At 31.8% G+C, this 13,891-nt stretch overlaps 1 protein-coding gene across 1 annotated transcript; it reads left to right on the top strand.

The window, feature by feature from the left end:
- The first annotated feature begins 3,469 nt into the window (after positions 1–3,469).
- On the top strand, positions 3,470–13,014 carry LOC143054454 (uncharacterized). The gene is made up of 4 exons (XM_076227463.1): positions 3,470–3,492; positions 6,270–6,470; positions 9,585–9,700; positions 12,738–13,014. The coding sequence occupies exons 2-4, from the start codon at positions 6,320–6,322 to the stop codon at positions 12,846–12,848; spliced, it is 378 nt and encodes a 125-aa protein (XP_076083578.1). The 5' UTR covers positions 3,470–3,492; positions 6,270–6,319; the 3' UTR covers positions 12,849–13,014.
- The last annotated feature ends 877 nt before the right edge of the window (positions 13,015–13,891 follow it).

Genomic DNA, 13,891 nt, shown 5'->3' with positions numbered 1-13,891 from the left:
CAACGTCATTTGTGAGACAGATCTACGGCCGCAACGTCAACTGCAAACCAAATTGATGAATGAAATTTTGCACAGATTAATGCCATAAATGTTTCCCATTAACTGAACTGGCAAAGAATCGACTGCAGAAAAACATTTAGAGCCTTAAAGTTTAAACCGTATAATTGACAAAACACATTGTAATGGGTGGAACAACGGCAAAATCAGAAGGTGCAAAATAGAAACCAAAACGTGCCGAACAGAAATGGTTGACCTTTCTGACAATCATTTTGGCGTTTGTTACAGGCAGTCATTGCTTTTGACGGTGACACGTTCATTGGTAAGGGGAAAACCAGAGTTTCAGTGTATACCACAATATTTGAACATCGAAAATGACGTAATCAATTCAACTTTCGAACTGCATTTTTTTTTCAAACATTTAAGTAATGACAGAACTTTCTATTCATAAGTTTGTTTACAAAAAAATGCATAATTAAAAATGAAAATTAAAAAGAATAATCTAGTGTTGCGTTTCTAAAGCCAGTCAGTATAATATATCAAAATCAATCAATAAAATACAAACGGTAATTAGATACTTATTCATTACTTCTAACGAATATAAAGTATTTATAAAATAAAAACAATTTATGGTTTCATAGGAATAGCTCGCGAACATGTGCAGCTTACTGTGATAATTTTATTTAAACAAAAATTTGAGTCCCAATGTCATCATGATACCGAATCACCAATGCGTAGTACACGACAGCCTACAAAATAGAAAATAAAAATAAAAAATCATATACACACTTGTATTTATACATGTGTAGGTGTTCATGATCAACCAAACTATGTTATACTGGTAAATATCTATATATGCGTAAAAACATTTCATAAATACAAGCATCCAAAGGGGGAGTTTTTTCTACCTAAACTAAACTGCACTTTACTGAACGGTTTACGAGCGTTGAATGACAATATATCTTAACTTACTTTAACAAGAAAACTATTCGTGCTTTAAAAATCCCGTGCTATTTACATATCAAGTATCATACTCAATATATTCTCGCAATTCGACAAATATTGACCAATTCGAAATATCATATATTTAAAACACAAACCTGTTTATCTAATATAAACACCAAGAAAAGAATAATAATAAGATATATTCCGTTCAAATGGGTTTCGATCTAAGTTTTTGTGGATTGCTTTTCAGTTTTTTGTTGTTTTTTTACTTTTGTCTGGTCTAGTGTTATCAATCAATCTCCGTCTTATTATTGCTTTAATATTTTATTTTGTCTCAAACTTAAACTCCTATGCGCAAAGTCTTTCAAAGAGAGAGCGGTATAATAATGTTAGTTTAAGTATTTATCCCATATGTTATAGATTATGTATTAAATTGTATCATAGACGACATTATTCCATTCAATGTCACCTGTATTAATAAGTCTTTTGATTGGGTTGAGCCATTTCAATTGATGTTTTATAGTATGTCTTTCTATGGTGTGATGTTACACTATTGTTTCAGATAAGGGTTAAGGTTTGTACATTTTAAAATGTGTATACCCGCTACATTTGTTTGCTACTTTCTACTAAGTTAGGAATCTAATGTTCAGTTATTGTCGTTTGTTGATGTGGTTCCTAAGTGTTTCTCGATACTCGTTTTTTTATACGGATTAGACCATTGGTTTTCCCGTGTGTATAATTTTACACTAGTCATATTTGAGGCCCTTTATATCTTGCTGTTCGGTGTGAGCCAAGGCTCCATGTTGGACCCCGTACTTTGACTTTTAATACTTTACTGTTAAAAATTGTGACTTGGTTGAAGAGTTGTCTCATCATTACACTCATACCACATCTTCTTATATATATAGACAGTTGTTTGTAAAGACAATTATGTCGTTTAGGTATTCAATACAGTGATAGAAGATTTAGGTCGTCATCTTTGGTTGAGACTCCAAAGGAAAATAGGGCAGACTTCTGATTATCTAGGATTTTTTCTTTGGTTAGTGTCGTAGGGGTAAATGTTTCCAAGTGAATTGTCAATATCTAGTTCATTTATTAATCAATTTGTGTAATAAGACTTGCACACAAATACGATGTTGTTTGGGGATTTATCTGCGGTGACAACAGCATATTTGTCATTGAAGTAGGACAAGTGTTTTGCAACATTTTAGTCTTTATAAAAAAGATGTGGTATGATTGCCAATGAGACAACTATCCACAAAAGACCAAATTGACAACGACATTAACAACTATAGGTCACCGTACGGCCTTCAACAATCAGCAAAGCCCATACCGCATAGTCAGCTATAAAGGGCCCCGATAAGACAATGTAAAACAGTTCAAACGAGAAAACTAACGGCCTTATTTATGTAAAATAAATGAACAAAAAACAAATATGTAACACAGCAACAAACGACAACCACTGAATTACAAACTCCTGACTTGGGACAGGCACATTCATAAATAATGTGGCGGGGTTAAACATGTTAGCGGGATCTCAACCCTCCCCTAACCTGGGACAGCGGTATAACATTACAACATAAGAACGAACTATAAACATCTTTCTCATCTTTTCAAATGCGAACTGGTTTGATAGGTCCTTGACTTCCAATATCCGAAATGATAGCTGTACGTTTGAATTGGTTTGAATGGGGGTTTGAAATACTGGTTTAGAGCATAAATTGAACAGAGAGTGAAGTTTTAAAAGGGGGAATGAAATTCAGAAAGGAAATGGGGAATGTGTCAAAGACCATAGAGCAGACAACAGCTGAAGGCCACCAATGGGTCTTCAATGTAGCGAGAAACGCCCGCACCCGTAAGCGTCCATCAGCTGGCCCTTTAAAAAATATGTATACTAATACAGTGATAATGGACGCTATACTAAACTCCGAAATATGCACAAGAAACTAAAATTAAAAATCATACAAGACTAACAAAGGCCAGAGGCTTCTGACTTGGGACAGGCGCAAAATTGAAGCTAGGTTAAACATGTTGATGAAATCTCAACCATCCCCCTATACCTCTAGCCAATATAGAAAAGTAAACGCATAACAATTCGCACATTAAAATTCAGTTCAATGAATACCTAACGACTTTTTTTATAAACGACAGCAGGTCATTTGAAAATATTCGCCACAATCACCAAGCTACAAAAAGAACAAGATATAAACCTATACAAACAACTTTGTCCTTGCAACTATTTGGTGTCGCTGTTCACGATTATCGAGTCCTCATTTTTTTACGGAGAAGATTGCAAGATGAGGATTGTTAGTCCTTTAAAAAAATGTTTCTTAATGTTTTTTCTTAAAATCAAAATTGTTCTATTTCGGACAATATTTTATACAAAATGTATCAATGTACTTCAGTTGTGGGAATTTGGATTGCATATACATGAAAATTATACGTATGTATTGCAGACACCCCTTTCATATATGGTTAATAAAGAAACTATTGGTTATAAAATGTATGACAAATACTTTCAGGTTATTGGGGAAGCAAAGATCATTGCAAGTATGTACATACTTCAATATTGTACTGAGTACCGTAAAATTTTCATGTTCTTACAATTAAAATAGTTGAGTTTTGAATGTCCACTTATTAACAATAACCGTTCACTGTCAATAAAATATGCTTTAAGTAAAGTCAAGGAAATAAAACATCAAACGACTGTGTGTACTAAAGGGAAAATAACTCCAACGAAATAACAAACATATCATGGAATATTGAAAAGTATTGAGAAGAAGAGGTCATAAACGATCCTCTGCCTTAGGCTTATGAACCCTTTTGTTAGGGAAATGTATTATGAAATTAAAAATATCAATAATATAAAATTGTAAAAAAATGAATACAAAATGATAAGGATAGAGATGCCATTTTGCGTGTATACAATAATCAGATTCTGTGTTATCATCTTTATAATATAACTGTGCCATACATATTATGGCAACAGTCTGTGCATTCAACAGTTAAGATCTTTTCCACGGACAATATACATTGTAAAGTACCCATTATAATTGTAGGAAATGTGGTATTAATAGCGATGAGAAAAGTATTAACTACATAAAATGACGTAGATGGTAGCATTATGATTTCGCTGTACGAATTTTAACAATGAACAAACCCATACTGAAAGCCAAAATAAAATATCTAAATCATCAATACCAAGGAAAACTAAAATCGGAATGTCTTTATTAAATGGAATGGTCAAAAGGTAAAACATATCGAAAGAATGGAAACTAACTGTCATAGTTTTTTGAACGTAGTGAACAATACGTTATTTTCACAGAAAGAAAGATTTGTACTGTAATCGATATTTGAATCTATGTCTGTATACTAGTAAATTACACACATCGCGTTTATTAATACATTAGTACTCACCAGATGCGCTTTATACTTTTATAATCCATTCGTTAGTCACAGAATAATTTCATTTTTTGTTCTTTCTCATTTATTCAATAATTTCCAATTATAATTATAACTATTCGTTTGGGGGTGTTCCGAGAGGTAGGATCCCCCTGTTTAAAACAAAAAAAAAATCAATGATTTAGAATAGAGACATATAACTGGGATAAAAAAATATTACTTTTAGCAAAGGAGTAATTAAAGGATTATTTTTGAATTCAAAATATATGTTTGGACTTGTTTGTTTGCTTTTTGTCCCTAATATTTTGTTAACTGTGCATTTGCATTCAGGTATCGCAGATCAAATTTATTTCATAGTGTATTAATTCACGTTTTTTGATTGAGTTAAGCCGTCCAATTGATATTTTATCGTGAGGTTTTCTATGTTGTGATGTTATACTATAGTTTCAGAAAAAGGGAGAAGGTTTGGTACCATTAAAACGTTTAATCCCGCTGCAAATGTTTGCACCTGTCCTAAGTCAGGAATCTGATGTACAGTAGTTGTCGTTTGTTTATGTAATTTATACGTGTTTCTCGTTTCTCGTTTTTATATAGATTATACAGTTGGTTTTCCTGTTTGAATGGTTTTACACTAGTAATTTTGGAGCCCTTTATAGCTTTTTGTTCGGTGTGAGCCAAGGCTCCGTGTTGAAGGCCGTACATTGACCTATAATGGTTTACTTAAAATTGATAAATTGTTATTTGGATGGAGCGTTGTCTCATTGGCACGCATACCACATCTTCCTATATCTATATAATTTCTTTTTCGCTATTGGAGTTTTCTAAAGTGTTTTTTTTTTAATATGTTGAAACAAATTGTAGTGAACACTATTAGTAATTTCTGATGTTCATGCTATTTAAAGAATAGTCAGTTTCTATTGTTATGAATAACAATAGACTTCGTTTGCAGGATGTAGAAGCAGGGGTTTCCAGAAACCCCGCTCGTCACAGCCTGTGGTTAAAATCCATTGTTATTCGAAACAATAGATCTATTCAATTTACACTTGTTTCAGAAATAGAAACTGTGAAGTATAACAATATACCTGGGGTGTAACGATTAAATAAACACATGTTTAATGTAAGTCAGTGAACCGGGTATACGTTAATTATTATGTATTACAGTGCCAGTGATGCGTATCAGGTAAAATCAATTGAATTGGTTATATAACTTAAGTTATGCTAAACTATAGAAAGTCATTTGATATTTTCCCTGGTGAATTTAGTCTGTTAGAATAGAGGGGTCCCTAAGTTTTTGAACTGGGCTACTTAGATATTTTTATATCAGGAAATAATTGAATAAAAATATTTGTAATCGTTACAAAAAAAACAAAAAAAACCTGTCATATGTTTTACTTGGTACCGTCATTTCCTTGTGCAGAAAATGGTAGACGTATAACTAGCGAAACACCTTACTTGCATGACAGTCGCATATAATTCCATTTTACTAACAGTGAATAAAAGACAAAGTAGCAAGCTATGAACGATACCGACATCATCGCGATCATGAACATGAACATGATGAAACATGTTTTATAGTATATGGTTTAAATTTTCTTTTATTCTGCATTGTAAATGCTTTGAATAAAGTATGCTTCTGAAGAGTCCAGTACTCACACGTATCTTGTTTTCTGAAAACTGATTCCATTGTATGTGTTAAATACTATCATAACCAGTATTGTACTTAAAAATATTACTGTATTATGATTGTTTGTTTGTTTGACCTTTTGTTTTGTTTTACAACTTATTGACGTCAAATACATTTTCATTTTCAAAACATCCTCCCCGTAGGCGCAATATCAATTTGAAATTGTTTACTTAAATTTGTTTATTGAGAACTGACTTATTTCATTTAATCCTGTTCTTTTCTTTTGCTTTTTTATGTTTAGTTTTTGAAGTAAGGAATTATTCAGTTGTGAACACGGTAACATCTGAAATTATGGCGATGGATTTCTGTAATGTGACATGTGCATCTCTAACTCACTTTGAAAGTTGGCAGAAACTTTTTAGATCAAGCAGTTTCCAGTTCAATTTGCCACACACATTATCTGGAAACGATGTCCTATGGTTTGAAGTTGCATACGACCATGGTAAAGTTAAATTCTTACTGCTACCGTCTCATGTATTTTCAACTTAGAAAAAAAGTAATTGATATATTTTATATGTTCAATGTAGTTTATTGGGGTGTATTGTGATGATTAACTGTCACACAGTGCTTTCACTTGTAGAAGCACGTCAATTCAAAGTTATAAAAATTATATAAAGCAATGTTAGGCAGTATCTATATAGTATGTAAAAGGCGTATTCAGTCTCAGTACTTGTAATCAGTCTCATTAAGTTTAGTAATATGGTATTCCAATATATGTTTGTAGATAATGAATAAGTTGATTATGTACTTAAGTTAAGTTTAGGAAATTTTGTCAGATATTCGGACCCCTTGGTTCTTTCTCACGATACATGGTAAAATATTTTTACCGACCATTTTTCTTTTAATGTAAGTCTTCAACAGCTCATAACAGGTCAAACTTTTAACCGATTACGACCCCTGTTATACCAATGCAAAAATAAAGGTAAATAAACTCATCATAGATACCAGGACTAAATTTTGTATCTACGCCAGACGCGCGTTACGTCTACAAAAGACTCATCAGTGACGCTCGAATCCAAAAAAATTAAAAAGGCCAAATAAAGTACGAAGTTGAAGAGCATTGAGGACCAAAATTCCTAAAGGTTTTGCCAAATACAGCTAAGTTAATCTATGCCTGAGGTAGAAAAGCCTTAGTATTTCAAAAATTCTAAATTTTGTAAACAGTTAATTTATAAATATAACCATATCAATGATAATTCATGTCAGCACAAAAAGTGCTGACTACTGGGCTGGTGATACCCTCGGGGAAATAAATCTCCACCAGCAGTGGCATCGACCCGGTGGTTGTAAATAAACTCATCATAGATACAAGGACTAAATTTTGTATATACGCCAGACGCGCGTTTAGTCTACAAAAGACTTATAAGTGACGCTCGAATCCCAAAAACATGTTAACGTCAGAGTCAACTTTATCCTGTAGTTTAAACAAGAAGCAATATGGGGATAGTGTGCAGCACCATGCTTGTGTCGAAGTTGTTAAAAAATTGTCTTGTCGTGTCTTGTTTTGGTAAAAAAAGGAAGTCCATAATCTGTTAATAATTTTAGATTTTTTTGTTCCTTAACTTAGGCTTTTTAAAATTACTTAAAGTATCACTTTTGAATTATAGATTTTTCTAACTTCTCTTAATAAACTTTTTCTTGGATGCTTGTAATGCTTTTTTCTATATACATGTACCTTTTATTGTTCTTCTGATACCATATGATAAATTATAACCAATCAAACAATTCTAGCATCACAATATGAAGAATATACAGATGTTCAAATGTCATCAATCGAAATCCGGATTGCAACGAAAAACCGATGGAAACACGTCAATTCTAAGAGGAAAGCAACGAAATAATAAAAAAAGCAAATAACAATGCAAAGTTCATAGAAAATAACTATGTATAACTAGTCAGGTGTCATTTAACATGACATTTCACTTTTTTTAAATGTTGAATAATTGGTTGTTTAAAATTTTGAACCAACCATTTTGTCAGAAAAATTACACAGGTTATATAGCAGTTTGACAAACACCAACTTTGATCATTGAGAAGTTTAATATTCCCTTTACAACACAACGTAATTAAAGCGTTAAGCTGCTCTACAGAGTTATCTCCCTGTAGTGTTAGGTACCACCTGAAAATTAGTTAACTTTATTTAATTTGTTGATGTTGCTGTTTTAAAATTTATTTATTTTGATTTTGTTTTCAATGTTTTGAGTTTTTGTTTGTTTTATTTAATTTTTGTATGTTTTTTTTTTTCTTATTCTTTTATTTCTTTTTGGTAAGAACCTTGTTTTAGTAGAAATGACAAAAAGTAATAGATAAATTATTGACTAGCATTTAATAACATAACAGAGAAGCTTTCAATACTTGTTCTTTATTAAAGAACAATTGTGCATGATGCACATTGTATTTCATTTCATTATTCATTTGCATGTTTAATGAATTGTTTTTAATTATAACCTTTAATCACTTTAATGTTTATAGGAACCATGAAGCATGTAATTTAACAAGCCTGTTTCTTAACAAAATAAAATTATCAATATTAATCTTTAAAAGAAATAAAGTACACTTCTATAGATTGTAATATGTTAATGGTCTATTAATTAAATCATTGTTTTTGTTCTGTGTATTAAATTTTCAAAACTGCTGGACTGTCCTATTCTTGGTATATATTTGCCAACAAATTTCAAGTCAACCAAGACTTCTATAATTAAGACATTGGCATTGGTAATAAAATGAATTTAAAGAAAAATATGAAAAAAATTTTAGAAATAAAATAAAAACTAACGATGAAAACTGAAAACTCTAATGCTTAGCTAAGTGAACAACTAATCATAATTTAGAAATAGAAAATAATGAATTATATAAAATTCATAGAAAGGGTAGAATATGTAAACTGTGTTACTTACTGGACAATGAAGAAGACTTCTTTCTTGATGGTAAAATTAACAATAAAAACATAGAGATAACCTTCTCATCGTAATGTCTCTTACTCATAAATCAAAAAGGAAACGAAATGCGAAACCTCTATGACATTGAACATCTTTACAATATTGGCTCCTTTATCAAATATGCCTTATAATTGAGGGAAGATTTTAGAAATTCCATGTGTTTTGATTTGTTATAGAATTGTTATTTCTTTGCTTTTTTATTTTTGTTTTTTGTGGTTTTTTTTTGGGGTTTATTTTGGTCAGAAACTAGTAATAATATGTTTATATATTTTGAAATATCAAATGTTACTGTAATCAATATTTTGAAAATATTTATTCAATAGAGAAATAAAGAATTGTCTAAATTTTGAATAAGTTCTAAACATGTAAAGGTATACATTTACACATTTATTAAACCATGTTGAATGCACATCAGTCTCTCTGAGAATAAACAATTTTGATTTTAGAGCAACACAACGTGCATTGTTAGCGAATCAACAACTCTATAATCTTTCTTTCCCCAAGTATCCTTGTTGGAACTTGAGCCTTTCTGGATAAGAATTTGTCTTTGTACATATAGTATGTAGTGGTCTGTTTAATTCGGTACATTTATTTAAAGGTTTACATTTTTGCGACAGGTATATCGCATGAGGAATTTGACAGACTATTCGAAAGAGGAACTGAATCAATGATACATCAACTTAGCCAAGGCCAGATCGAGATAGAGATTTTCAAAGTACTAGGGGAAAGACGGGTATGTTTTTTTATATATATATTCTGTTTTGTTATTGTCATTTATATTTATTCTCGAAAATTATCACATAAGGACAATTTCTATTATTACGAAATTTAACACATTCAGCTCTACTACTTATTCAAACTCGACTACAATCTTGACCACTAGCATTGTATCTACTAATTCCTTATTCAGATCATTTCGACCGCTGAGGAATAAATATTTATGTCACATGCAGTAAAACATTTATATGTAAAACATGTCGCAATGTGATTAGCTGTCATCAACATCATCGTAATTGCCAAGGCTTGCAATTGTACCTGCCGAAAGTTGATCACATAAAAAGTGTCAATCGCAATAAAACTGAATCAAACAATCATTTCATTCTTTAAACTTTTTTCTCTTTTTTTCTCAATATATGCATTTAATTGTCAATTTAAAAAAATGTAATGTTAATTACCGAGACAGTTATTTGCATCATTACCCTGAAATTGTATAATGATCCAAAGTATGGAGGAAGGTATGAACAGACACATTTCAAGTTTATGGCTCGTGAATAAAAATAAAAAAGGTTAAACGTATTTACATTAGCGGATAAAATTACTAGACTAAGACATAACATACATGAATACGACACAACTGATAATGAATAAGTTATCACCACCCCAGTAGCCAGTACTTCGGTCCTGGCATGAAAATACGGATTTTTTGTGTTATTAAAATTTACTGTTACAAAATGATAGAAATTATTATAAATTAAGGAATGTATCTCCCTCATGCAAAGCTCTGATTCCTTTCACGAATTTGGCTATACTTTTTGGACCTTTTGGATTATAGCTCTTCATCATTTATATAAGCTTTGGATTTCAAATATTTTGGCCACGAGCATCACTGAAGAGACATGTATTGTCGAAATGCGCATCTGGTGCAAGAAAATTGGTACCGTTAATTTTATTACTACCACTGGGTCGATGCCTCTGCTGGTGGACTATTAGTCCCCGAGGGTATCACCACCCCAGTAGCCAGTACTTCGGTACTGGCATGAAAATACGGATTTTTTGTGTTATTAAAATTTACTGTTACAAAATGATAGAAATTATTATAAATTAAGGAATGTATCTCCCTCACGCAAAGCTCTGATTCCTTTCACGGAATTGGCTATACTTTTTGGACCTTTTGGATTATAGCTCTTCATCATTTATATAAGCTTTGGATTTCAAATATTTTGGCCACGAGCATCACTGAAGAGACATGTATTGTCGAAATGCGCATCTGGTGCAAGAAAATTGGTACCGTTAATTTTATTACTACCACTGGGTCGATGCCTCTGCTGGTGGACTATTAGTCCCCGAGGGTATCACCAACCCAGTAGCCAGTACTTCGGTACTGGCATGAAAATACGGATTTTTTGTGTTATTAAAATTTACTGTTACAAAATGATAAAAATTATCATAAATTAAGGAATGTATCTCCCTCATGCAAAGCTCTGATTCCTTTCACGGAATTGGCTATACTTTTTGGACCTTTTGGATTATAGCTCTTCATCATTTATCTAAACTTTGGATTTAAAATATTTTGGCCACGAGCATCACTGAAGAGACATGTATTGTCGAAATGCGCATCTGGTGCTTGAAAGTTGGTACCGTTAATTTTATTACTACCACTGGGTCGATGCCTCTGCTGGTGGACTATTAGTCTCCGAGGGTATCACCACCCCAGTAGCCAGTACTTCGGTACTGGCATGAAAATACGGATTTTTTGTGTTATTAAAATTTACTGTTACAAAATGATAGAAATTATTATAAATTAAGGAATGTATCTCCCTCATGCAAAGCTCTGATTCCTTTCACGGATTTGGCTATACTTTTTGGACCTTTTGGATTATAGCTCTTCGTCATTTATATAAGCTTTGGATTTCAAATATTTTGGCCACGAGCATCACTGCAGAGACATGTATTGTCGAAATGCGCATCTGGTGCAAGAAAATTGGAACGGTTAATTTTATTATAACAATATGTTGGTCAAATTAAATACAAGCAATGGCATAAACCAAAACAATATTTTACTTGAGTCAACATTTCTAAAGTAAATGGGTTATTGCTAAATATCGTTTTGTATATTGATCGGTTCTGAAAACAATGAATACATCTGAAAAATTTGATGGGATTTCTATTAAATGCGACAACTTTGAATGTTTCAGTTATAAAGTCAACTAATTAAGTAGGCGAAATCAAGCTCCCCTATGTAAGTTATGAAACCAAACTTTTCATTGATGACAGATCCCGTTAAATTCTTGGCATTGTATTTGACAGAGCTGTTTGGAATTTATGAATGAACGCAGAATGCTTTCGAAACAAAATAAAACTGTAATGCTTGTCAATACTTTTCAAATTCGTGCTTGATTACTGCCTTCTAATAATTGTCTTTGTAGAACTGCGAATGAGTCTTTTTGAACTAAACATAAATCCGGTTCAAATAATATACAGATACACGCATCATTTCGTATCCTAATTAATGTTGTAGATTTATTTCAATTATAAAGTAAAATATTTAAGTGAAGTACAGCAAGCACTAAAACTATCCATTAATGGAAGCGTCCGTCAATTGTGTAGTTGAAGAATGGAGCCAAAACTGATAGTACTGCTTTCGAAACATATTAAGCAGAAAGTTGCGAACTCATTGGTTTTCATAGCAAATACTTCGGAATTGTTTTTGACTTCAGACTGTTTTAAATCAATTGCAATTTTGTGTCTTTTGTAAACGACACGCGCATTTGATATACACAAAAATATGAGAGGGTTAAGTATAGTATTTCAGACATCGCATAATTCAATTGCAAAGTCTCAAATTTGACCATAGTATTGTATCTTTTGATATACAGTGTTTGATATAAATCATATGCCAGATGAATCTATCATGTAAATTTGACAGATGAAGTGCGTTATTGAATTGTCATCATATATAAAGACCGAATTATAAAAGCTCATGTGGACGAAATAGTAGACAAATACATTACTTTAAAAACTAATCTTTTTTGTTTGTCTTTTTTTTCTAGTTATATGGCTTCACCTGTAAAAATCCGTTTGAAGACTGGGAAACCCATTTGTGGAAATTTCAAGCAGAAGACAAAATATATAAGAATGCTAAACTGGTCACGAAAATATGAACAAAAAATGGAAAGACAAGTTCTCATCAAACCATGTTATATTTGGAATATATTTGTTAAATGTCTAATAACTTTTGCATATTTTTTTGTGTATTTATATTGCTAAAGTTATTGCCATCTTTATGTATTTATGCAATAAACTTCATTTCAAGGAAAATTTAGACAATGTTTTCATCCGCCTCATTTTTAGACTTATACCTCGAATTTGACATACACAGTCATCTTAGTACCAGAATCTATGACAAACGAGACGATTTTGATTTTGAAATTATTAATTTCCCCCACCTTAGTAGCAACATACCAACTTCACCTGCATATGGAATATACATTTCCCAACTTATTCGGTATTCAAGAGCTTGCAGCTCCTACTCAGACTTTGTAAAACGTCACCAGTGTCTGAGCAGAAAGTTGATGAACCAGGGGTATGTCAAAGAACGTCTCGTCCTTTTTCTAAAAAAGTTCATCGGAAGGTACCCAGAACTTGTTGATAAATATTCCGTATCAACTTCACAAATAATACACGATGGTCTTGAAGTATAGATTTTGCGTACTGACGTTGTTTATCATCTTAATTACGTGTTATATTATTCTTTTATTTGTCTTTATTAATATTACTTTTACTGTTGTCTGTTTTTTTGAGATATCCTTTTGACGTATCTCTGTGCTTATGTATCCCATCATACTTTGAACGACAAAATTATTTTATGATGTGACTCTGTACCTATGTATCTTGTCATACTTTGAATGACAAAATTATTTTATGATGTGACTCTGTACCTATGTATCTTGTCATACTTTGAATGACAAAATTATTTTATTCATTAATATTACTTTTACTGTTAACCTACTTTTTTTGTGATATACATTTTACGTGACTCTGTACTTATGTATCACGTCATACTTTGAACCACACTATTATTTTATTTATTATTATTACTTTAACTGCTAAGTCAGTGTTTGTTATATCTATTTTGCGTGACTGTATTTATGCATCCAGACATACTTTGAACGACAAAATTATTTCATGTCTACCTGTGCGAATT

This window comes from Mytilus galloprovincialis, chromosome 12 (assembly GCF_965363235.1).
Source record: "Mytilus galloprovincialis chromosome 12, xbMytGall1.hap1.1, whole genome shotgun sequence".
Lineage (NCBI taxonomy): Eukaryota > Metazoa > Mollusca > Bivalvia > Mytilida > Mytilidae > Mytilus > Mytilus galloprovincialis.
The sequence above is the reverse complement of the archived record's forward strand: the minus strand, read 5'-3'. Positions and strand labels throughout refer to the sequence as shown.